General features: G+C 39.1%; 1 protein-coding gene across 6 annotated transcripts in view; it reads left to right on the plus strand.

The window, feature by feature from the left end:
• Window positions 1–1,212: 1,212 nt before the first annotated feature.
• Window positions 1,213–27,519, plus strand: part of KAT2B (lysine acetyltransferase 2B) — a 60,385-nt gene continuing 34,078 nt past the window's right edge. For 2 of the 6 annotated variants that reach the window (XM_042474630.1, XM_042474631.1), the window contains exons 1-5: window positions 1,214–1,992; window positions 19,562–19,688; window positions 23,234–23,379; window positions 24,857–24,946; window positions 27,054–27,235. In XM_042474630.1, the coding sequence (XP_042330564.1) occupies window positions 1,282–1,992; window positions 19,562–19,688; window positions 23,234–23,379; window positions 24,857–24,946; window positions 27,054–27,235 (1,256 nt within the window). In that variant the 5' untranslated portion in view covers window positions 1,214–1,281. Of the gene's footprint in view, window positions 1,993–19,561; window positions 19,689–23,233; window positions 23,380–24,856; window positions 24,947–27,053; window positions 27,236–27,519 lie in introns of all 6 variants that reach the window. The other 4 variants (XM_042474633.1, XM_042474632.1, XM_042474628.1 and 1 more) reach the window with 3 other exon arrangements.

The raw sequence follows: 27,519 nt of genomic DNA on the forward strand, positions 1-27,519 counted from the left end.
ATTCAAGTGACAAGTCAGTTTAATCCATCTCTATCATTTCCAATAGTTTAAATACCTAGCCATCTTATCACTGGCGTTTCGTGACTTTTCCAGTTGCAAAATTGGAAGCAAGTGGTTTTTTTTTTAATTTTTATCTTTTATTCCATTTCTTCATTACATAAAACATACACTTGTACAGCAGCATACAGGAAAGGTGGCTATTATACATGATAAATATAATAAATATAATATATATATTTCCTCATACATTTAACAGTTTTCCTAGAGCATTTTACCAAAAACATATTCTATTATATATATATATATATATATATATATATATGTATATGTGTGTGTGTGTATATATATATATATATATATATATATATTTATATTTCCCCATACATTTAATCTTTCCCTGCACCTTACGACCATCTTAATTTAACCAAATTCCCTCAACTGGGAACCGTTCTTCTCCTATACTGTAGCATATATGTCTTTTCAGGTTCAATTTATCCATCTCTAAAATTGGAAGTGGGTGTTTATGTTTTGTTTTGTTAAAAAAGAATTCATATTTCATGCTATTTCATCAATACATAAAACCGTAAAACATATGCTTTTACAGTAATATACAGGAAAGTTGGTTATATATATATATATATATATAACCAATTTTCTTGTATATATAATATATATAATATATATTTCCCCATACATTTAATCTTTGTCCGTCTTTAGTCTCTATCACTAATCGTTAATGTCTATCCCTGCCAATAATTTAAACAGCCAATCATCTAATACAAGAAAGTTGGTTTTATCTATCTATCTATCTATCTATATATCAACTTTCTTGTGTATATATGTATATATATGTGTGTGTGTGTGTATATACACACACAATCATCCCTCCATATTTGTGGATTTGATTATTCACGGATTCGATTAACACGTCCTCTCTAGGAACATCTAGGTCCTCCAGCGCAACTCTATGATCAACTTTAACTAAAAGTTGCACCGAAAGACCTAGAGATTATTCCTAGAGAGAACACTCCAGTAGGCATTTGAAGCTCCTCTCTAGTGCAACTCTATGGTCAATGTCTCATAGATGTTGACCATAGAGTTGCGCTGGGGGACCTAGAGATTCCTAGAGAGGCGTCCACTCAGGTTAAAAACAAACATGGCGGCGTTGTTATTTTTCCCCACATCCAGGGGGGTCTTGTGCCCTTAAACCTCGCGAACATGGAGAGACAAGTGTATCTATTTCCCTATACACTTAATCTTTCTCTTTAATCCTTAATCTCTATGGCCGGCAATGGCTTAAACAGGCAATGGTGCTGTCAATCAATGGCAAAAGTGGAAGCGCAGCGGGCGTTATTGTTGTGGCTGCTGTCTGTCTTTTCCCTTTTCCAAGATGGCGGCGCCGGCTTCGCTGCCAGGCGAGGGCTGCTGCTGCGCTGCCGCGGGGCTTCCTATTCGCCTTCAGCCAGGCTTTCCTATACAATAATAACAATAGAACATGTCCGCCGCCGCCGCCGCCGTCGTCGTCGGTGCCTCTTGGCGGCGGGCTTCTCCTCCTCCTCCTTAGCGCCTCCTCTCTATGCAAAGGCCTGTCCCCTCCTTCCTTGCCATTCTCCCTCCCTCCTGAGGGAGGAGGGTCCTCCCTCCGTCCTCAGAGCGCGCTCGAGGAGCCTGGCGGCGGCCGCCGACACCCTCCTCCTCCTCCCTCTGCGCCTCGGCTTCCTCGGCATGGCTGAGGCGGGCGCGGCGGGGACCGGGAACAACGCCGCCTCAGCCGCCTCCGGAGGGAGCAACGGGGCCACTGCGCCTCCTCCTCAACCTCCTCTTCCTCCTCCTCAGCAAGGCTCCCCGGCGGTCGCCGCTGCCGAGAGCCCTGCAGCCTCAGGAGGAGGAGGAGGAAGCGCCTCGACTCGCTCGGCGGGGAAGAAGGCGCAGCTCCGCTCCGCTCCCCGCGCCCACAAGCTGGAGAAGTTGGGCGTCTACTCCGCCTGCAAGGTAAGCAAAGGGGAAAGGCAGGAGGGAGACGCCGACGCCACCGCCGCGTCCGGCCACTAGGGGCGCCCTTGTCCCGGGGCGTCTATAGGGGGCGCCGTGATGAAGCGCCTCTTTCGTTGGCTTGTTTGGAGTCTGAGTGGCTCGTTTGAAAACTCCTGGGGGAATGGGCGGGGCTTGAGGGCAGAGTGGAGCAGTGGTTTCAGTGCTGGACTGAGGCTCAGCTCGGCCACTAGGGACCCTTGGGCCAGTCACACTCTCTCAGCCTCCTCCCCAAAAACACCTTCTATGGGATATCTAAATGCATTTAGGTATAAAGAACGTTTATCACTTGGATAATAGAATTACTATTTTTATATTATTATTATTGGCTATTTATTATTGTTCTTAAAATAATAATAATATTAATAATTGTTATTTAGTAATAATAAGTATCTAAATGCATTTAGGTATAAAGAACATTTATCACTTGGATTTAGACTTACTATTTTTATATTATTATTATTATTATTATTATTATTATTATTATTATTATTATTATTTTAAACCTATATAAACCTCAGGTTTGAGAGCTGGACTCTATAGACCAGGGTTCGAGGCCCAGTTTGGACACTGGAAGCCCACTGGGTGACTTTGGGGAAGTCACACTCTCTCAGCCTTCTCAGGGGAAGGCAGTGCTTAACAGACACCTCCCCAAAAAATGAATGTATGAAATATGAATGTATGAAGGACCTGGTCCCCTTCCCCACCACCACTCCCTTCTCCTTTTGTGTCATGTCTTTTAGATTGTAAGCCTGAGGGCAAGGAACAGACTAATTAAAAACAATAATAATTGTAAGCTGCTCTGAGAGCCTTTAGGGCTGAAGGGCAGGGTATAAATACCATAAATAAATAAAGAGCATTTATCACTTGGTTTTAAATTTACTATATTATTATTATTATTATTATTTTAAACCTATATAAACTTCAGGTTTGAGAGCTGGACTACAGCTCTGGAGACCAGGGTTCGAGTCCCAGCTCGGCCACTAGAAATCCATTGGGTGGCCTTGGACGAGTCGCACTCTCTCAGCCTCCTCAGGGGAAGGCAATGCTTAACATACACTTTTGAAAAAAAGTAATGTATGAAGTATCCTAATGCTTCGGGTGTGAAGAACTTTTATCGCTTGAATGGTTTTAAGATTATTATTATTATTATTATTATTATTATTATTATTTTAAACTTGTATACATTTCAGGTTTGAGAGCTGGACTATGATTCTGGAAACTAGGGTTCGATTCCCTGCTTGGCCATGGAAACCCACTGGGTGACCTTGGATAGATCACACACTCTCAGTCTCCTCTGAAGAAATTTGGCAAGAAGACCCCATGATAGGGTTGCCATAAGGCAAACAATAACACACATGCACACATACACACACACAAACATATTGGATCAAAGGCAGGCAGGCCAGCAGCATAAAACAAGGTATTCTTGTTTGCTCTCCCTCTTTGTATGAGGCTGGCAACAGGTTTCTCACTAATACAGTAAAACCTTGCATAGTTTATCTCGCTCTGACTTGCTGTTTCCAATTGTTATTTATTTCAGATTAGTTACCCACTTAACTCATTTAAATTTATTCAGAAGGCTATGATGTAGACATCTCCTATTGTGGCATAGTGGTTTGAATGTTGGACTACGACTGAAGACCAGGGTTTGAATCCCCACTCAGCCATGAAACGCACCGGGTGATCTTGGGCATGTCACACTCTCTTAGTCTCAGGGCAAGGCAGTGGCATTAACAAATATTAACAAATATTGCCAAGAAAACCCATGATAGGTTCGCCTTAGAGTCGACATAAGTTGGAAACAACTTCAAGACACACAGCAACAATGTCTTACCATCTGACACAAACACAGGGATTTTCAAATTAAGGCTCACAGATTAATGGGGAGTCTATTTTTTTCCTCTTATCAAACTAGGGATGGGTGATTAAAATTGGTAATGCTATGTTCTGAAGTGGTTTATCATATGTGTTAAAAATAAGTTTCAGGAGCCTAATTACCTTGGAAGTGAAACTGTCCTGGAAGCTTTTATGCTTAAGTGCTATCTATGGGGAGAGCCAGTGTGGCGTAGTGGTTTGAGTGTTGGACAAAGACTCTGGAGATCAGGGTTCGATTTCCCACTTGGTCATGAATCCCAGTGGGTGAGCTTCAGCAAGTCATACTCTCTCAGCCTGTGATAGGTTTGCCTTAGGGTCTCTGTAGGCATGGTGTCACTAGGGGGGTGCGGACTGCACCCTAAGGAAGAGTGACACCACTTCTTCTCCAGCACCTACCTTTTTGGCACAAATGGGCTGTGGCATTCATCTGATTCCCTTTAAAATGCTTTAAGAGATGGTAGGAGTGGGGTGAAGCTCAGTGGGAGGAGAAAAGAGAGACCCCAGAATTTTTTAAAATTAAAATGTCAAATTTCAAAATTTTATTTTTTTAAAAAATATTCTTTTAAATATTTTCTTTACAAACATCACATTTTAACTGAATCTTCACTATGTATATGTAAATCCATTTAGGTAGTGCGTATGATACTGTAATTTGAAGGTATAATTTTAATTTTGGTAGTTGTTTATGTCACAGTTATTATCACGACATTCAGCGGTATATGAGAATTATGATTTGTGAGTAACATTAGTGCAAATAATAATAATAATAATAATAATAATAATAATAATAATAATAATAGGTTTTATTTATATCCCGCCTCACCAGAAGGGTCTGTGCAGGTTACAATAAATTGCATAAATAAAATACACAGTACAGACATAACTAAACATTTTGTAGTCCCCTAACCTCCACCTTAAAAAAGCATTTGTAGGTCCTCCAACATGATTCTGTGATCAACTTCTGGCGGATGTTGACCATAGAGTTGCACTGGAGGACCTGGAGATTACCAGAGAGGTGTTCTTTTAAGTAGAAACAGTATTATTTTATTTGCGGTTTTTCCACATTCATGGGGGTCCTTCACCCCTAATGCCAGCAAATGTGGAGGGACCACTCTTCCTCCTGTGACTGTGGACCTCAAGAATATCCCAGTTTATTCTGTTCTTCCCTTTTGATCCCAAATCCAAGACTTGGATTAAATCCTTCCATTTTCCACCAGTCTGTATGACCTATTTCTGCATGACCTATTTTTTACCATCATGCCCTACCCAGTGACCTTCCAGGAATCCATAATGCCTTCCCACCCAGTTTTGTCTCCCTAATCCTCTGCTCTCTGTAAATTCCCCACAGGGTTCCTTTTTTGTGGCATCGCTATCCACTATCTCTACCAGTATCCCAGGGGCCCCAGTCCCACCATAAGACACATGTATTCTTCGCCAGTGTTATTTCTAAATGAAGTTCTCAGTGCCAAGGTTGGCACAGAGGTGGAGCAGTTCTGCTTTGTCTTTCTATACAAATAGGAGAGGGAATCATTTTCCAGGCAGTGGCTGCAAAGAGGCCTGAGGCTGAGGCTGTTTGTTACAGAACTGAAACATCAGAGCATCCTTCGGAGAAAAGCGACAGGTAGAAAGAGAACAGGGAGAATATTGCATTTCCCAAAGACAAGAAAAGCCAGGCCCAGCAGGAGATGCCAGCCGCTGTTTTCATTGTGTTATTTGCTTGGTAAAGTGTTGCCACAGCTGCTTGTCATGTAAACACAGGATTGGGGCACCAAGCTCTCCTTCAAGTGCCTGCTGTGTGTGTTAAAAAATAAACAACTCATCCCACCCTCCCCATTTTTGTTCCTTTTGCAAGAAAGCCATTCCAGCACTCTGTATCCAGTTTTGTGCACTGCCAGCATACTGGGGGAGGGAGGAGAAGGAGAAACTTGGACTGGGGATTCGCAGTGGTAGCTCCTCCTGTTCTCTCTTTCTCTCCCCCCCCCCCTTTCTCTCTGCTCTTGGCAGCCAAGCCTTTGTTTTGACAGGATGACAGCTGAAGGAGGTGGGGATTGTGGCTTGTTCCTTCTGCAGCCTGTGGCTTAAAAAGAAAAAAAGAAAAAAGGATTATCAATCATGTGAGGTCAGATTGCTCAGTAGCCAGGAAATGCATCCCAGATCTCTCTCTTTCTCCCCCTCCCTTCTTCCCCCTTCCGATAATAAAAAGGAACCAGGTTGCATCAATGAAGCCAGACACAAGTGATTGTATTTTCACCCAACCCCTTCTTCAAGAACCTCTGTGCATGGTTCTTCCATCTCCTATTTTATCCTTGCAACATTCCTGTGAAGCTGGCTAGCCTGAGAGCCGGTTACTGGTCCAAAATCACCTAGGAAGCTTTTGTGGTTGAGTAGAAATTTCATCTCATGTTTCCTTGTTCTTACTCTGACACTCAGAGGCAGGCAACTTCTTGGAGGTCTGCTTTGTTGCCCCCCATCCCACCCCCCCCCCCCCCCCCCCTTTAGCATTGGCTACCATTTGTTAAAGTTGCCTGCCCAGCAGAGTGCTGTCTTTTCTTCCCAAAGGAATTTTATTTATTTATTTTATAGCTCTCGTTTCTCCCAGCATGGGATTCATTATGAGAAATGGAAGCTAAAAAAAAACCTGGGTGCTGTTAACACAATTACAGTATATTGCTTTCCCCCCACTTCAAGTCCCATGGTTTGTAGGGTTTGCAGTTTAGGGAGGGCTATATAGAATTCTCAGCCTGAGCTCTCCAGTGCCTTCCAAAACCAGAAACCCCAGGATTACATCAGTTGGAGCCATGGCAGTTAAAGTGGAATAATAGTGCTATAATTGTGCAGTGTGAATGGTCCCCAGGGCTTTACACTGATGGCACTTTTAATGGTGTGGCTCTTCTGGTAGCAGAGGGAGATCCTGGGCATTGCAGAAATGGCATTGGGAAACACATTTTGCTGTGAGCCATATATCTTCCCAACAAACAGACCTTACTGACATGTAATATGTTTAGTGCTTTGTTGTTGTGTGCCTTCAAGGTGGTTCCAGCAGATGGTAATTCTAAGTTTTTTTGGCAAGATTTGTTAAGAGGAGGTTTGGTATTGTCTTGCCCTAGGTCATCCAATGGGTTTCAGGGCTGGAAATTGAACCATGGTTCCCAGAGACATAGTCCAGCTCTCAAACCTGAGTTTTTTTATAGGTTTAAAACAACAACAATTTTAAAAACATTCAAGTGATGAATGGTCTTCACATCTAAAAGTATTAGGATACTTCATACATTACTTTTTTGGGAGGTGTATGTTACTCAGGAGCAGCTGGAAGTTTCCATGTCGAGGGTATGGTGAATCTGCTTTTCTTGCACTCTATAACAAAATAGGATCATGACTGTGAATAGCTCTTTTAACAACTGGAATAAAACCCAGAGAAGATCCACCACATCCTGATATGAATTCACCACCCTCCATTGGTAAGACTGCTTAGGTGTATACTTGATATATAATTTGTGAATGAAACAGACATATCTGGAACTGTGTACGTTCTTATAGGTGTATATATTTAGTGTCTAAGCCTAGTTTACTGCTACACTATGACTCCAAATTTTAAATCTATGCAATGTGTGCTGTGGAACTGTAAATAAATGTTTGGCCAGAATTGTAAATTTTGCATTGATACATGTATTGTCACCTGCTCGAAGCAGATAGTCTCATCCACATGGGATTTGGTAGCACTGATAATGCCATTTACCTCAAATAAGTAACATTATAGAAGACATCTTTAGAAGCAGCAGCTAGCTGCTTGGTTGCTGTCCTCTCTGAAGGACAAAACAAAAATAACTAAACCAGACTGTTTTGGGCAAAGCAGTAATTGCTGGATAGATAATGTTGATATCAGGAACTTGTGAAATTTGTAGAACACCACAAATATGACCTTTGTCACTTTTTTTTATGGCGTACAAAATTATAGGTTTCTGGCCATATAACTTAAAATTCAACCCAGGAGAATTGAGAGAGGCAGGCAGGTAGTGTTCATGTGATCAAATGCCAGGTTTAGAAAATTGTAACAGTACTGGTGTTCTGGTGAAGCTATACCTTCAGACGTGGAAGACTAGGAAAACTTACCTTGGCCGGTTACAGACTGCCAAAATAAAGCTGCTTCGGGTCTCTTTGGAGGTATGCTATTTAAATGATGCATGGGTCCTAAGAGTCTGGCGGTCGCATCAAAGCCACACTCCATTCCTAAGCACCGGAGTGCAGCTTTTGATGCAGCTTTTGGATTCTTAGGATGCATGCATCATTTAAATAGCATACCTCTAAAGAGACCCGAAGCAGCTTTATTTTGGCAGTCTGTAACAGGTCCTTGTTTCCTTCTTAGATAAAGATACAGGCTGCAGCCTACTTCTGTTCATTGTATACAGGGCTGGGGAGTAATAGTAAGGAATAAGGAGTAAGAGGTTTGTACAGGAGTAGGAATAAGGAGTAACAAAATATATTTGTTACTCATTATTTGTGTTATTATTTTGTACATGCAAACACCATTTTTTTTTAGGAGTATAGTAGGAGTAACATTAAGAAAAAATATCTTACTCTGGAGTAGGACAAGGAGTAACCCCAAAATCACCACATTCCCCAGCCCTGATTGTATGGAAACTGTTCTAGGAGGATCAAATGCAAATAGGTCACTTTGATGCCCAACTGCATACTCCATTTCTTTCTCCTTTGGAAAGCTCTTTCTTGTAGTTCTCAGACTGCTTTCTGAACTTTGAAGCAAAGCATGGATGGAAACAGACAGCCCTTGGGCAGACCAATATGAAATTCTCTATTCAGACCTGCTCTGCCCGTCTCACAGACAAGGATGAAATATTGCAGCAAATGTTGGAGAGTTTTTTCCAAGCTCAATTGCAGGAGGAAAGAGACTTGGGAAAGGAAGCATTAATTAATCTTCACCTCTATACCTCCAGTTTCATTTCTGATTGTTTGTCTGTGAAAGGAGTGTAGATATAGCTTTGGCTGCTTTTGGATTTGGCCTCACCCACATTTGGCTTTGTGTGACCCTGCTTACCGCTGGCATTAGGGATGGAAAAGTGATATTTGGTACTTGTGATGAAAGTTGCCTTTTTGCACTCCTCAAGATCTGTTGGAAGAAGGAATGCCTCAGGAATTTGCCCCTATAGGAAGCTTAAGTAAGGTATGCACACAACAGTGACATCTTAAAAAGTGAACAGCTGAAAAATGAATTAGTTAAATACTCACATTAACATGTGAATGTTAATGGCATCTTGTAATTGTTGGCATCCTCCTGGTCTCCAAGGTGGACTAATGCAGCTTCCTAGCTTCCCACAGTTGCTTACTCTTATTTTAGGGCAAAGGTGTGGCTCATCTTTCAACCAAGGGGCTAAATTCAATTTTATAGTTGTTGTTTTTTTGGTGGGGGGAGGTACATATTCATCTGGTACCCAAACTAAGAGAAAGGAGAGGTAAAGGATACTGTTTCTGTTTCTTAAAAACTGGCATGCATTGGTGATATCTGCCAGAGATTCTAAAATGTCAAAACTAACTGAAAATTCCCTTAGTTTGGCTTGCCTTCCTTTTCTGACTGATCTCAAAAGTTCTCAGAATATGATAGTTAGGAGTGGATTATCCATTAAGCATAAATTCTGCTTGAAATAAATTTGTTTATATTTGCTTGTCTTTTCATATATATATCTGTTGGCCTGCTGTCTGTATCTTTCTATTTGTATCTTACAACTTCTATTATCACAGTCTCTGTTTGTCATGTGGCAGGCCTTGGCTGAGTCTGCTTCCGTCCGTCATGTTACTTGCCTACACTATTTTGGGACATTAACAAAATGAAAGTCTTAATGAGAACTGAAAGAGCAGGAAAGCATTGGAAGATCAGGTTGGATTTTCCAGAGCTGGTCAGATGTGTTGGCCTGTTTGGTTTGCGTTAACAAGCCTGCTTCTGCAGGTAAGGTTATGATTTTGGTTTGGTTGTTAACCTCAGTTTTTCAATCCAGTATGGCAAAGCATGTTTAACATAATTGGATGTGAAAGCATTCTATCATCTTCCGATCATGCAGGAGGAGAAAGGGGAGTGAAAGCATAGATCAAAGAATTCCTGCAATTCATTTCTGCTCATTGACATAATCCTACATTATTGTTTAGCACAGCACTCTCCTTCTTTATGTCTTCCAGATGTGTTGGACTGCATCTCCATCACTCCAACCATGTATTTTCAGTACTTGGGTATGGAGCTCCCATATATCTGAAAGAAAGTGCAGAAAGAAATGATACTGTTGATCAATAGGAATAGAATAAAGCCAGCAATACTGCTATGGTTCATGGAGTGCTCTACGTGCCTTTCCTTTTTGCACACACATATAACCTTGCTTGACTTGATAGATCAAAAAATAAATCAAGTTTGAAAACTTGCATGGAAAAAATTAGTATTTCTCACTCAACATCCATCAGGTTTTTAAAACAGATATAGCAGAAATGTTCCTGTACCCACCTTTTGTCCATGTGTTACTGAAAAAAGAACTACAAGTACTCTCAGCATCAAATATTTGAATATTTTATATTGACATAGAAATACCCAGATGCTCAGAACTCTTCACATAGACTATTCCAGGACCATCCTCTCACACTGAGGCCCCAGTCCAGTCACTCATGGGTTTTCTCAGAACCTTTTACAGGTTATCCATGTGTAGTACTACCAATGAGCTATGTTTTCCCCCTTATTTTGGATTATTAACAGACTATACTTCACCTAATCTATGGCTTATCCTAACTCTTAGTTAAAGTTAACCAGGATAAAACCATGGTTTGATTTCCTTAGTTGTTTCCTTTTACCTTTAGCTTTTTTTCCTTATTAAGGTTAAAGTAAATAATAGCTTTCTGTCTTCATTCATAGTAGGTAACCTTCATTTACTCCAATGCTTTTCAAGATATCTGATGTTAGGGACCAACAACTCCCCAATGAGACAGGGACTTGCACCCAAGTAGTTCAGGGACTAACATCAATCCAGAAATCACTGCTTTGAATAGCAATGTTTTGGTCAGAGGTAAGAACAGAAACGTTTACTTTGTTCTTGCACACTTTGGGTGTATCTACACAATAAAATTAAAGCAACTTGACACGATTTTAACTGCCATTACTCTATCCTACAGAATCCTAGGATTTGTAGTTTGGCGAGGCACCAGAAATCTCTGACAGACTGGGCTGAATACCTCAACAAACTACAAATCCCAGGATCCCACAGGATGGCACCATGACAGTTAAAATTCTGTCGTACTGCTTTAATTCTGCAGTGTGGCTACATCCTTAGGAATAGTGAAGAGAGAGCATGTGTGAAAACAAAGCCATTATGGCTTGTTTGTGATCCTTTAGCTGCTCTCAGATATGAACCATAGTTATTTATTATTACTGCCTTGTTATTTATGTTTGCATTCCCGTGGAAGCTAAAACGTGCATAACAACATCTTCAGTACCTGGCAGTTATTCAGGGATAATAATATCCTTTGAGCAAAACTTCTTTGGGCACAATTAACCTTTTAAGGTCATGCCCCCCTCACCTAACAACTGCATTTCATCATCCATTTGTAAACTCCCTGAACTCCCTTATCAAGTAATATATTATTGTTTCTGTTTTTAGAACTAGATTCAAAGCTCTCTAGGCCATAGCTTTCCTAATTATTAGCCTTTCATTGTTCACCATATTTGACTTTATCTACAGCCCTTTTTTCATATAACTATAAAGTAAGTGGTGGTAAATATTAATCTCAGTGGGGAATGACATATGCGTTCTACAATCCATATCTTGCACTAAAGAATAGTATTAGAATGTTAATCATAAAACAAATCCATAGCAATTTATTTTCCAGTGCGAGCTAGTCATGAAAGTCTCAACTCTGCATTGATTAGAGTTTCAGTTCAGTGAATGTAATAATACAAAGTGACATAATGATACTGAAGTTAATAGCTTACTATAGAAAACAACATCCACAGTATTGGCTTTTGTTCTGGTTTAGCAAGAAGAATGCTCCTACTTTTACCAAAATGTAATACCCACTAGTCTAGTAAGAACTGATGTGGTATAATGGCTTGTCATAGGACTGTGAAGATGTAGGTTCAAATCTCCTAGTGCCTATCAACTTGCTTAGGTAACTTTTAGCCAATCGTTTTTTCTCACTAACAGATCTGATGTAAGGAATAAAGGGAAGAAAACTATGCATCTTTCCTTGAGGTCCTTGAAAGAAAGACAGGCTATACAGTACATTGAAGAAATGTGATGTCTTTTGTACAGGTTGCTGCTCTTCCAGTGATGCAAATTGCAGTTATTCCACTGCCTTTGTTTTCATAGTTACTGTGGTCAGTTCATCAGCTGGTGGCCAACTTTCTGATGATCAGCTTCTCTGCACTTAGCTAGACTGGTCCTTGGACAGCAGACACACAGCCTGTCCTAGAGGCCATACTTGAACCCTTGCCAGTGTGTTAGAATCTGCCACAACTTGTAATCCATTGACACAACTGCTAAAGTCCAGGATCACCTCTATGCCACAATGAGATGACAGACAGGACTTTGTGAACCACCCTGGGACCCTTTCCAGGAGAAAGGTGGCATATACAGTAAATAAATTTTGTAGAAGGAGAGCTATATATACACATGCACACACACTACATCACTCTTTCTCAATATTTTTTACCCTGGAGGAACCCTTGAAATAAATTTCAGGTCTTGGGGAATCCCTGCATAAACGTGATTTATACCAGTAGCTCAAATAAAAATGTATCTTTTTTTTCCAGTCACAATCTCTTGTGGGACCCCTAGCAACCTTTCACAGAACCCCAGGGAATCATGGTTAAGAAACCATACATTAGAGTGAACATAAGCATTCAGTTAATAAGGCTTCTACCTTCCTAAACAGCTTAAAATAAAAGTGAACTTGTAGCCAAAGTAGCTGTTTGGTACTTTCTATTGTGTTCTTGCTAGAGCCATCAGCATGTCTCCTATTATAGCTTTCTACCAGCCTCCAAACCTGCGATTGCTGATAAAAGCTGTCAGTCAGCAATCGGAGATCATACGCATGTGATTCCAAGCGTTGCATCACCTGTATGTATCTTAAGAAGACAGTCACTTTTAGGAGCACAATAACTGGCAGGACCTACTGTATTAAACAAAACATCCCCTACCAGTCCTAAAATCTTATCTATGTGACTGAATGCAAGCCTACAGCATACAGCTTGCAGTACATGGGGAAAACAACCACTGCCCTGTGTATACATTTCAGGAACCAAAGGTCTGCAATCCTGACCAGGAAAGTTTGAGCAATCAGTAGCCAGATGTTTAAACTAAGAACATCACAGCTTCTCTGGTTTGTCCATTTGGAATTGAAGTCAAGTCATATCATTCCAGAATTTTAGACGAAGGGGGAAAATTCTGAATTCATAGACTCAAGACTAACACTACATAATGTATCATTCGTTTAAAGAGTATTAACAGTGGAGTGTTCTAAAGTGCCAGCATGGCTACAAGCTTGCATTTATTTTAAGCAACTGTAGAAGGCAGAAAACAAAATGTCTTGCTTATTAATGAAACTAGTAAGCTCTGTTTGTTAATCACTCTAACTAATATATGTTTTTAATGACTATCTACTGGATCCTTCTGTGATCCAGAACAAACGTGTGAGAAGTACTGTTTGTTTGCTTTTAAACCGCCTACACACAGATGCAGACACAGACACACACGTAATAACATAAATAACAGAGCCACTCCCCACTGATATCTATCTGGAAATTTTTGCAGAAATAAAATAGGACATATTGCAAGCCTAATAGCTTTAAAATAAATTTCGAATGTCCCTCCAATTGTCGTATAACATTGACAGCAATAATGCATGTGTATCCATGGAAAAAATACTTTTCTGTTGTGCACTTGTGGGTGCCTTTATGCAGCTAACTCATTCAGGTTGCAATCCTGTACTTATTTACTGAGATGAGACTTTCTTTTAAGAATATACATGTAGGATTTTAATATTAAGAGATCTTATAGAAGTGGGGTGGGTGTTGTGTAGGCCTCCAGATATTGCTGAACTACAATTCCCAGCAGTTTTAGCCAATTATAGCCAATGATAAGAGATGCTTAATATGAAAGCTAAGGTTATTTTACTGCATCAGCAACATAAAATACTTAATTTACTGTTTAGCACATAAAATTGTGTTATTGGACATATTTGTGAAATTAAGAATTTAAAACTAAATGGCCATAGCTTGTACAAAAAAACGTCAAATACTGTACATATAATAGAGAGAGCTGCAGACCACTGTACCCTATGCTTCCTAAGCATGTGAATCTTAACTTTTGCCAACTGAAAAGCTGGGAGAAAAATGAAATCAAAACTCACAAGTTTTAAATAAACAAAATAAAGTGCATTATTAGGACAGATGCAGTCTCATGCATTTATATTCTTAAGACCTCAGCTAGCAGCATATTTGGGTATAAATTTCAATTCAATAAGGGCAACACTGAATTCTTCAATAATGTGTAATCATCATAAACGATGAAAGTCCCTCACTATCCTTCTTTGAAGAAGATTGAAGTGCCCACTAAGTGCAGGAATGCATCTTGAATTTGAAAGTGCAGTAACATCCAAAAGCCACAAAACAGTGATACCTTTATTGGGACAACCAAAATCCACAAAATACAATTTGCAAGCTTTCAAAGCTTTAATGGATTCATCATCAGGCAAAGGTGTTAAAAATCATACAGGAGGGGGAAAAATCACAATGTTAATAACAGGCCTGTCAAGATCACCATCATCTTCTTTAAAGTTATCACTGTTTTGTGGGTTTTGAATTTGAGGGTGTACAGAGTTTGATATGTGTACAGTGTGCAGAAGGAATAATTATTCTCAAATTTTGTAGACTATCTTGCATATAAATTGTTATGTTAGGCAATTCCATGTCATTTTGAGTGAGTAAAAGCTCACTCCCCTCCCCCCAAATCATCAGAGTTTTTATTTCAATTCCTCCAAGTTTCCAGTTTTTCCAGTTTGTTATTCCCTTCTCCCCTCCACCCCCTTTTCCCCTGTCACCATGCCTTTGCATCTCTAAATGAGAATACAGTATTAGAGAATGGATGATAATAGGAGGAGGGGAAAGAGATTTCACCAAGATCATCTGGTAATTACAGCATGCTTCTGAACTGAGATTTCCTATCTTCACCCCAGTGTTGAATTTATTCTAGGGGTGAGCATAAGAGAAATAAAGCTCTGGATTGTTTTTCAGTATGTTGGCAAGAATTCCTTGACGCCTACTTGTTTAAAAATAGGAGTGAGCACCAAAATTAATGAATAGGTCTTGGGAAGAAACCAGGAATCGGGGTGTGTGTGTGTGTGTGTGTGTGTGTGTGTAAAAGCAGTGAAAATTTAGTTCTGATACTAGAAGGATCTCTGGACTGAACAATATGCCAGAAACACTATTTCTCAAAACTAAGAGCAAGGGTATCTTAGAGAACTGAGCCACTATTTTGTATCTGGCTCTGGTTTAATCAGAAACCTTGGGTTTCTGATTAAAAAATCTGCTTGTCTGAGGTCTGCCCACCCATGATCTACATTAGAGATAACATTAAACTGTGGTTTCCGCTGAGCTGCAATTTACAAACTAAATTCATAACAGGGTGGGACCACATATATAGGCTTGCAAAAGTGTATGTGTGTTGTGTACCTTCAGGTTGTTTCCTACTTATGGTGGGAAACCTACATTGGTTTTTCTTGGCAAGATTTGTTCAGAGGAGGTGTTGCCTTCCCTGAGGCTGAGAGTATGTGACTTGCCCAAACAGTGGGTTTCATGGGTGATCTGGGAATCAAACCCTGGTCTCCTGAGTCATTGTCCAACACTCCAACCACTATGCCATACTGGCTGTCACACACACCTCTTTGATACAGGATTGCAACTGAAAAATGGCGTCTTCATTATAAGTTTCTTGATCTGCCCTATAACATTTAGGATAATTTAACTTGCATCCTTCTGTTGTCATGTTCTACATTTTATTTCCAGAAGATGATAGAGAAAGTTCATATGCTCAATAACAGCAGAACATCAGTCCACAGTTTGAGGAAGTCGAAGGAATTTGATCCTGGGATACCATTTTCAGTAGCACTTGTGTATCAATTATTCCAGGCAATCACCCTTAATTTTATCATAGTTGATATCTTGGCTTGTGAAAAAAAAAAGTATTCTCAATTTCTTTCTAGGCTGTAGGAGCTAACTTGATATGAGCCACCTTGGATCCCATCCCAGGAGGAAAGGAGGGATATTAAATGAATGAATGAATGAATAAAAACAAAAACTTGGTCTTGAGTAGGGTAGACCCACTGAAGTGAAGGAGATTTCTTAGTCACCACGTATGTAAGACCACTGGTTTCATGGTTCTACTCTAGTTGAGTGTAAAATTGGATTTAGCCCATGTTGTATGATCTATCTTCTTTAAATCATGTTGTATAATGTTTCCCTTTTGAAGAAACTAAATATTGTAGCTTCTTCCTCCACAACCCTCTCTTAAATTCTGAAGTAGATAATTTCATATATGCTTTTCTAATGAGAAAAGCAAAAGAGTGACAATTTGTTAAGCATGAGAGAGTCTGAGAAAACAGTGCAAAAGACTCAAAGCAGCTCAACAGGGATGTGATTTAAGCTTCTCAAGAATGTACTCTCACTGTTGAGTGTAAAATGCATTCACTGCTGGGGTCAAGAATGGAAGGCATACACTTCAGCAAGATTGTTGGTTTTGAGCGTTCTTTGCTGCCTTTGAAGATAGTTCGGAAATTCTGATGGGTTCAAAATGTGACTGCTTTCCACTTACTGATGGGGGCACACAGCCAGCTTTGCTGAAAGAGCTCTGCAGGCTTCCAACTTGTTTCCTGGCACAATTCAAAGTGCTTCATTTTAAACCTTAAAATAGGCTGGGCCCAGGAAACATCAAAAATCTATGCACCTCCCTGTGCCCTGAGGCTGGGAACATAGTCCTTTTTTATTTTTTAAAGCACAGCTTCCTGAATCCCCAGTGGCCACAATGTCTGCAGAATTTTGGAAATTATTGTTTAAAAATATGCTTCTAAAAGGCCCTAAATTGATAAAGAAGAAGGAGTCTTTTCATTTTTTTGAACCCAAGATTTATTGCTTAAGAACAATGAACTGCTTAGAAATAATGACAAGAGCAACAACAAATGCCTGCTGTTGTTGTTGTTGTTTTAATCCCTTATTTTTTTCCTGTAGGAGGTTTGGTATTCATTCTTGGCATTTTAGCTCTGCTGACTACAATACTGGTACAATCTGTTGGTTTGTGTTGCTGAGGCTGATTATTGTACAACACTATATTTTTGTGTCGATATTTAAGGATAATTTGCAAGCCCCAAATAGGGCAGGCCCCTTGAATCAGATGCTGAATAGTAAATTCAACACTTACGCAAATCCTATTGTTTCAGTGGGTCTACTCTGGCTGGGATTAGCTGTGGGATTTAGACTCCAATCTTTATGGAATTTAGGCTCTGAGATAATTAGGATATTATGTGTTTGCTCACATCAGACTGAATCATTTTGTTTGTCTTTGGCAGTGGCCTTTTGATACATCTTGCTTATAAGAGTGATTGATAGATCTATAAGAGTGAGCCTAATATTTACAGACCCTGACAGTGATTCTCACCTCCCCCAAGACCCAGTGTTTTTCTTGCAAACTGGCATACTTTGGAAAAACAAACATTCATGCTGACACATAGCTCACATTGAGGGCGGAGAAATATGTGAACACATTGTGACGTTCCACAAATTTGTCATAGTGTATATGCAAGTGGGGGGAAATATTGAAACCATTATAGGAAGAGCTGCTCTAACACTACATCCTTGGTTCTGTTCTATTCTGGCATATGAAAATTTACATATTCAGGTTCTCTGGCTGCTAGAATATTCAAATTCCTAGCAGTGGGAGAAAAAAAACCCATGGGACTCCCCCAAAACATGAACGTTTGTTTTCTATGCCTACTGCATAATACAGGAAAGCCTTAGTATTCTGTGCTATTTAGGGGTTGTTGCCATACAGCTAATATGTACAACAGTTTATTTCAATTTGTTCAGTACAGTCTGTTTCTATATTAATATCGAACAATATTTTGCAATAGTGTGTTATCAAGACTCTGGTATTGCATGTTATTATATGGGCCCAAACAGAGGCCAAAATAAAGCTGCTTACAGTCACTTTGGAGGTATGCTGTTTTAATGACACACACATCTTAAGAGGCCAGAAGCTGCGCCAAAGCTGCTCTCCAGTCCTAACCCTAACCCACCTCCTACTCCACCCAGGGTAGATCTGCAGCTGCACCATTTAAAGAGCATACCTCCAAAGTGACCTGAAGCAGCTTTATTTTGGCCTGTCTGTTTGGGCCCATTTAATATAACATGCAATACCAGAGTCTTAATAACGCACTATTGCCAGAGAGAGAGAGGTCTAAACTGCTGCCATGTAACATTTAAACCTACAGTTTGGTCTGTGGTGTAATGTTTGTTTTATTTGGCAAAGTATCCTTTGATAAACTAGTGTATTTTTTTCAGCTAACATATTTTTGCAGTTAATGTTTATCATGGAAATTGCCTGCTTTATAAATAACTGTTGTTAACTGCTGTCAAGTCAATTTCAGTTTCTGGCAGTCCTGTGAATGAGAGACCTATAAGCTACTTGGTAATCAACTGCCCTGTTCACATCTTGCAGACTCAGGGCTGTGGCTTCCTTGATTGAGTCAATCCACCTTTAATGCAGTCCACCTTCTGCCTTGTCAAGAGTTATTGTCTTTCTAATGAGTCATGAATACTGTATAAATAGTAACACTCTCTTTTTTGTATATACTATAATCTCTGTACATAGCAGTATAAACAATGTATATTTGTGATGATCGGGAGCTTAGAATACTACTGAACTGAAACTGTTGCCTTGACCAGCATAGCCAGTGATGAGGAGTACTAGGAGTTGCAGTTCAACAACAGCTGGAAAGCTGCATGATTCCCATCCAAACTCAGGTCCAAAATACACTGCAGAAATAACCCACTTTGAGACCGCTTTAACTGCCCAGGCTCAATGCTAGGGAATTCTAGGAATTGTAGCTTTGAGAGCTCAGATGCCACAATAAACTACAATGCCTAGGGTTCCCTAGCACTGAGCCAAGACAGTTAAAGCACCCTCAAACTGGATTCTTTCTGCAGTGTGTTTTGGACTTTACGTGATTCAGAGTGGCCATTCTGCAATCTGGCAGAAGCTCTTGTACATGAACAGTGTCAGGCGGGTGATTTTCATTGATTCCTTCCCCAGTTTCTCATGCCACCTCCCAGAAAGTCTGCTCCCTTTGGAACACATTTTTGTAGGCACGAGACAGCTATAGTGAATACTGGAAAAAATCATTATGCTCTCTTCAGTAAATAAAGACATTCCATAAACAGAATTCCATTCACTGGATCCAGCTTATATGTATATTGTATATCTCATCAGAAAATACTACTTTGTTACTATGGACAGGCCACTTCACTAATATTTGTAATTATTTGCAAAACATGTACAGTATCCAAAACCAAACAGTTTCTGTCTTTGTTTTTCTCCCCCGCTTCCTTTTTAAATTGTAGGCTGAAGAATCCTGTAAGTGTAATGGCTGGAAAAACCCTAACCCACCTCCTACTCCACCCAGGGTAGATCTGCAGCAGGCGGTTGTGGGTCTGACGGAGCCATGTCGTAGCTGTAATCATGCTCTAGGTAGGCTTTGCAGCCTTTACTTTTGAAATTTCTGTATGTTCATTTCAATTTATAGTCTTCCCAGTTCCAAAGTTTCAGGGAAGGTTAAAAAATCCAACGAACATATCTATGTTATTAATATTCAAAACATTCATGTGCCTTTTCTTACAATTATTGTATGAAGTGATATATTAGAAAATATTTTACGTCTGAGACCACTGTGAAAACAGAATACTGAATATTCATTAATTCTTCACAGGCCCAAGACTATAATTGGATACAGTTTTTTTATATCAGAACATTTCTGTTCAATTTTTCATTTTATAATATCCCAAATGAGCTCACAATAATTTGATGATTTACAATTTAATTATTAGAAGGCTCTTTCTGATACTTATGTCTCATCAAAAGGGGTGATTATTTGTATGTTGAAAGTATAAGGTTTTGTTCTCAGAGAAAATTATAACTAAATTCATATTTCTCCTTCCTTTTTGTTTTTATTTATTGCTACTATCTAGTGACTACTGTTTGTAAATTTCTGATTAAAAAACTAAGTAACAAAGCAACTAAAAAAAAACCCCTAGTAAGTAGCAATTGAGATTAAATTAAAGTATTAAAAAATAGGCAAGTACAAATTGCAGGTACAGGAATATTCCAAGATAGATGCACACAGTAGTATAACTGCCATCAGTGAGATACGTGTTACAGCCTACTAGTACTAATATGACAACTAAGCTGATTTTTATACTGCTTTCTAAAACACAGATATTTGCTATCTCAAGGGCATTTTCATTGAAGGAATCCGAAGGCTTAAGTAATAATTATCAGATCTACATCTGCCATAACAAGAATATTTTAATTGTTCAACAGTGTCCCCAATATTATTAAAAATGTGGAGATACCTCTATTTTTAGGGACCTAAATACCCTAAAAGTATCAGATCCTGTCTGATCTTAGAAACTAAGCAGGGTCATCCTTGGTTAGTACTTTGATGGGAAATCACCAGTGAATATCAGTTGCTCTAAGCTGTACATCAGAGGAAGGAACTGCCAAACCATCTCTGAGTATTCCTTGCTTTAAAAAACCCTACGAAATTCATGGAGCTGCCATAGGTCAACTTGTGACTTGAAGGCACACACATACACATACACAAGCTCAATTTTATGCAGTTTTTCTGATGAGACCCTCATTATTTTTTTAACACTATTGATAAAAGTTATTTTTATTGAATGTGAGTTTCTGTATTGTGCTGGCGTTAGTTCAGAATCACTGGTTTTATCTCATGATGTTGATATAAGAATGGCTAAACAGTGAACTGTTTCTAACAAACAGAAAGGTTAATTTACACCTGCTCAGATAAATTTTCCTAACTCATTGAGATCATAATTTGTGGAAGAACAAGCAACTGTGTCTTCTACAGCAGAATTCAATTTATTTATTTTTAAAAAATGCAAGGTAATGGTGTAACAATAGAAATCCATAGTTTACAGTGGAGATTTCCCAGATGCTATGTATTTTGGAGGGCAGGATGGGGGTTAGAGTAATCATATAATCAAAAAAATTGTTCTCTACCTTTGATATGGTAGCCTCAGGTTGTGATCTACAAGTGTGACTGTACAGGAGGTCTGAAGTGGGATGGTGGAGGTCTAGGAGGCAAAGGGTGATAGGTGTTGAGGGAGATTTTCTAGCATTCCCCAAAACTGATCAGTAGCAGTTTGGAAATGGAGGGTTGGAACTGTACCTCTCAGCCATTCAGCTGATAGGAAGAAACCATTCTGGAGCTAGAAAGAAAACCATTGCAGAAGAATACACTGTATTGTACACATCCTCAAGCAATAGCCTAAAAGGGACTAACCCTTGTATAACCAGTGGTTATGCAAGCATGAATCACGCAGAGATTTTGGGCTCAATTTCAGCATTCAGAGGTGCTGTACTGGTTACAGAATTCATATATGAAGAGATCACTCATATATAATCCCCAAATAGGAATTATTATAAAACCTACCTGTCAGTACAACCTTATTTTTTTTCTTCCTGTGCATGTGTGAATCCTTATTGAGAATCTGTGGTTACATTTATACATTATGGCAAGCCATAAATCCCTGCTTAATAAAACCATGGGCCTAAATGAAATTACAGTACCCTTCTGAAATAGATTAATTAAATGAGCTGGATGTCGTCTTACCCTTCAGCAGAAGATTCAGTGGGTCTGATCTAGTTGGGACTAGAAGGTGGAATTTAGCCATAAAGTGTGTGTACTGCTACAAGCACTCCATTTGCTCCTCCTTTGAACCTCTCTTTGTGCTGTCAAGGAAACAATCAAGAAGCTAAAATTAAAAGAAATAATAAATTTGTTAAATGTAGCTACTTATAATGTCTGAACAAAGGACTGTACAAATCAGGATTTGGAGGCTTGTTTTAAGGGAAGGATTGCATAATGAAGGTTCATAAGGCAACTTCAGACTCTGATTTAAACCTGGTTTCTGGTCCGGGGGGGGGGTTGAGGTGGGAGATCAGAAACCATAGTCCTAGGTTTGGATTTAGATATCAGTGTAATTGTGCATTGCTAATTTGTTTTCCCAGTTATAGAAAGGGAGGGCAAATCTGGACCAAACAGCATGCTGCTTTTGCATATCATGATTTAATCAGCCAGAATTCATGGCTTGCTAGGATGTACTAATATGGCAAGTGGCACATATGAGACTACTGAAACCATGGATTTGGATATATTTAGTGAAATCTACAGGGACAAAAAGACCTTGAATCTGAATAGGCACGGAAATTGCTTTCTTTTCCCCTTCTCAAAGAACATGGTTTTGAATGGGAGCTATGGACAGTTCAAACGATGATGTCATTAAAATGACAGTGTGGCTAATTTTCCAATTAGCCTCCTGCTGTTAGCTGATTATAAACGCTATTTATTAAGCTTTTAAGATACTGAAGCATTTACTTTCCAGAAGTACTCAGGAGCATACTTGTAGGCTAGAAAAGAATTTTGTGGAAAGACATCCGTATGAGTTATTAATATACTGCACCTGTTCATTTTCAGGTATCCTAAGAAAATGTATTAGTTCTAGGAAGGGACCTTATTAACACCTTACTTAATATAGTTGACAGTTTGGCATTAAAAATAGGTTTTAGGTCACTACAAGAAGAGAAAAATCTGAAGTAACTGTTTGTGATGGATGATTTTGTTGCATAGCCTCCAATTTGGAAGAGAATAGTGATTTCCAGACCCTTAGGATTTCTATCTAATTACTTAAAATGTCCCCGGGAAAGTAATGAAAAAGTATTCTTCATGGGTAGCTTATATATGCAATACAAATGTAGGAGTAGCTACGTTGACCATAAGAGAAATTCCAAGCTGTGTAGTATGGTGATAGCTTTATTAGGACAACCTGAAAGACACAACTTTGAAAGCTTACACAATAAATTTTGTGCCTTTTTGGTTGGCACAATTAAGTTATGGGAGCAAGCTGGCTATTCATTAGATGAGCCTTTCTGTTAGCTGCTTTGTTTTGCTTGGTTCTTCACTTTAAAGCTTTAGATTTATGTGTTTGTTTTAGCTGCTCACGTTTCGCATTTGGAGAATGTCTCTGAAGAAGAAATGAACCGGCTGTTGGGGATTGTATTGGATATAGAATATCTCTTCACCTGTGTTCACAAAGAAGAAGATGCTGATACCAAGCAAGTCTATTTCTACTTGTTTAAGGCAAGTTGCCCTTTTTTGTTTCCCAAAGTAAATTCCTTGCTGCTTTCCAGCAACAACAATAAGAATCATAATTTAAAAACTGCATAGTATTTTACCTAAAATATGTTCTATTTTGCAATGACTTTTTGCATTTCTATGCCATTAGCTTTCTCAGGCATGGCATAGAGATGTTTTGGATTACAATTCCCAGATCTCCCAATAGCTTGTTTAATGGTAATAGCATATGTGAGACTCTAGTCCAGAAAATTTGGAGGCCCACAGATCCTTAGCCCCTAGAATAGAAATTCTTTTTTCCTTTAATAAGTGTATGTAGGGGAAGAGAGGTAACAGAAGCATAAATGTTTTAGCCCCATACTGCTTTTATTCCACTAGAAAAAGGATGGTTGAACTGACCATTATTTAGTTGTCTTTGTTTTTCCTATCTGCCAGTAAGCTATATAATAAACAGCGTTCTGGTTAGACTAAAGGATAGATTGGGATTCTAATGGCCCTCAACCCTGAAGCTCAATTGGTCAAGTCACTGCCTCTCAGTCTAATTTACTTTAGACACCATACTACTAGCAAAAAAAAAACATCACAGACTTGGAATACTTACTGAGGAAGGTCAAAGAAGAAAGTGAAAAGGCAGGCTTAATGCTGAACATAAAGAAAACAAAAATAATAACCATGGAGGAACTACATAAATTCAACCTAGAAAATGAGGAAATTGAAATAATTAAAGAGTTTGCATACATAGCATCAAACATTGAACAGAATGGTGGCTGCAGTCAAGAAATAAGGAGAAGACTAGGAATGGGAGAGGCAGCTATGAAAGAACTAGACAACATCCTAAAGAGCACAGAATTACAACCAAGCTTTAAAGTTACACTTATACAAGCTGTCATATTCCCTATCACCATGTATATATGTGAGAGCTGGATAGCGAAAACAGTGAATAAGAAGAAAATCAACGCATTTGAGATGTGGTGCTGGAGAAGAGTGCTGAGAATACAGTACTGTGGATAGCCAAAAGGACAAACAAATGGGTCCTTGAACAGGTCAGGCCTGAAAGCTCCTTGGAAGCCAGGATGATCAAATTGAGGCTTTCATGCTTCCACATCATGAGAAGGCATGACTTATTGGAAAATACAATAATACTAGGAAAGGTGGAGGGTAGCAGAAAGAGAGGAAGACTGCATGCCAGGTCGATAGACTCAGTCAGGGAGATCAGAAGCCTGAATCTGCAGGACTTGACCAGAGCAGTGAAGGATATGGGGGGGGGGGGGGGGGGGGTGGAGGTCGCCAAGACTTCAGGCCAACTTGAGGCAGTTAACAACAACAATAGTGAAGATAAAAGAGGAGTGTATGAGTTTTAAGCCCCGCCTTCTTGAAGAAAGATTGAGATAAAAATGACATAAATAAACATATTAATTTATTTGTTTATCACTCTTTACAATTAAAATAATTTATCTTTTTTTAAAAAAACTCTTTTCAACAGCTTTTGAGGAAGTGTATATTACAGATGGGGAAGCCTGTTGTAGAAGGATCTTTGGAAAGTCCTCCATTTGAGAAGCCTAGCATTGAACAGGTAAAATATCTTCTCAAATGTCTTCTAATAGCATGTTTCTCCTTTTATCTAGGGGGAAAAAAGATTTTGAGACCTCTGACTAATGTTGACCAAATGGAAAACTGAATATTCACATTAGGATAGTTTTATTCTTTTTAAAAATGCTGCCAGCCATTTAAAATCAATTGCATGTATTTCAAAATGCAGTTTGCACTTTCATCTGAATGTGTAATGATTATATTTAGTTTAAGGAGCACTCTTTTTTAATGTATTCTTTTGTACATATCTGCAGAGAGGCCTTTGTTCTTTAGTTCAGTGCCCCTGGAAATTGGATGGAAAAAGCACCTTGTAAATTGGAAAATCCACCATTAGCAATACAAAAGAGGAAGTTTAAAAGGAAGCCGGTAGATGATAGCAATTTGTATCACTACAAGATCCTAGGTAGGTAGCTGATATCTTTAGCAAACAAGATCCTGATTGAGGAAGGTAACTATAATAATTAGCTATCTGGATATATATTAGCAATTGTTGAAGTATATGAATTGTCTTCTTGGCTTGGGACTACAACAATGCCTATTTTTTTAAAGGAACAATGTTTGTTGTGAAATACAAAGTTATTTAATTTTGAGTAGGTTCTTCATGACTGTTAGAGTGAAACCAAGACCACAATTGATAGATATGGAAGTGGAAAAGTTGGACTTCCAGATGCTGGAATACAAATTCCATCATCCTAAGCCATCATGGCCAATAGTGGGGTTGATGAGAGTTGCAGTTCAGTAACATATTGAAAGCCACACATTTCCCACCCTAGTGATAGACTAGACTGGTGTCAAGTAATTTTGATTGATGTTAGTCAAGCAATAATAATGCTTTCTTGGTATTGATTATGATGGATGAGCATTCATTAAGATGTGTCTGGCATTGGTTGCCTGATGGATATATGAGCCTCAAGACAGTAGTCACTGCCTGGGACCCCCGACCCCCCCCCCAACCTTCACATTTTTATTCAGGGTAACAAGGGGTCAAATATACTGCTTTGACTGTGCCCTCATCTCTTGGTGAGTTCTTTTTAAGGTGTGGGATTTGGGTGATGTTTGGAAGGAGGAAGCTTAAAATTTTGTGCACAAGAGAAGCAGCTGCATATGTCTTCTGAACCCCAATATGAGATGAAGAGTGTGGCTTCAGCCTATAATTTTTAGAAATAATTTTAAGAATATTTGAAACACTCAACTGAGCACCACTATCTACAAATCTTGGAAAGGGACCATGTTGACTGGGGGACACTGACAGTTTCAGTCCAGAAAAGTAGTTTTTCCAAACTCCTTCGGCTGTCTGAAAATCCAACTTGGTATTTGGTTTCTAATTTATTCCCTCCAAGAAAGCCAAAGCTAGATGTCATGAGTCTAAAATTCAAATTTAGATATAAGGTGTCAATCAAAAGATCTGTGACAGCCAATGTCATGTTTTTTAACCAAACTATGTATGTATGTATGCACGTAGGCACACTATATATGAGGTGGCTTTGGTTTGTCTTGACCCATGCTGACATAATTTCTAAGAAACAGTCATGTAGTTGGATTCTCTAGTAGTGGTCATGTCACAAACATGATGTGTGAATTAAATCTTGCCTAATCACTGGAGAGAAAACAGATTTTTTCAGTTGGCTTTCCACATTTGTAGCTTTGATCTATTGCAACTTTGATTATTCACAGATTTAATTAATATGTTCTCTCTAAGAATCTCTGGTTCCTCCAATGAAGCTCTGCCAGAAATTGACTATAGAGTCACACTGGAGGACCTAAAGATTCCTAGAGACAACACTTCTCTTGGCATTTGTAGGTCCTCCAGTGCAATTCTGTGGTAAACATCTTCAAATTGTTGGTCATAGAATTGCGATGGAGGACCTAGAGACTCTTAGAAAGGTGTTCTCTCAGATAAAAAAGAGTAGTTTTTTTTTAATTTCTGGTTTTTTCATGGGGGTTCTGTGTACCTAAGCCCAGTAAATGTGGAGAGCCAACTGTAAACAGAAAATATGCATTCAGAGCTTAATTTCTTCACAACCAAGGCATCATATTGGTTTGTTGGTTATCTTAATTAACTAGCCTTATTTTTTTTATTCTTTTAAAAGGGAGTTAATAATTTTGTGCAATACAAATTTAGTCACCTTCCATCAAAAGAGAGACAAACAATAATAGAACTGGCTAAAATGTTTCTAAATCGCATCAACTACTGGCACCTGGAGACACCTTCTCAGCGAAGACAAAGGTCACCTAATGATGACATTGCTGGATATAAAGTGAACTACACAAGGTAATAATAATTGTTTCGGGTTTTCACTTTGATCTTAGAGGATAAGGATCCTCATGGCACATTGTCTGGCTTAAATTGCTGTTAAGCTTTATAGCTGCAGAGGTCCCACTCAGAATCCAATCTGAGAGTCTTTGGCCCTAGTCGAGGTATCGTGTCCAGATGACGCACACCCTGATTCTGACTCCAGGGCACCATGACACCGAGCGCTGCTCCACACAGCATGCAGTGTCATGACGCTCCTCCAGCATTGCGTCCATACGGCATTGTTTCTGGGACATTATATT

This window comes from Sceloporus undulatus, chromosome 6 (genome assembly GCF_019175285.1).
Source record: "Sceloporus undulatus isolate JIND9_A2432 ecotype Alabama chromosome 6, SceUnd_v1.1, whole genome shotgun sequence".
Classification (NCBI taxonomy): domain Eukaryota; kingdom Metazoa; phylum Chordata; class Lepidosauria; order Squamata; family Phrynosomatidae; genus Sceloporus; species Sceloporus undulatus.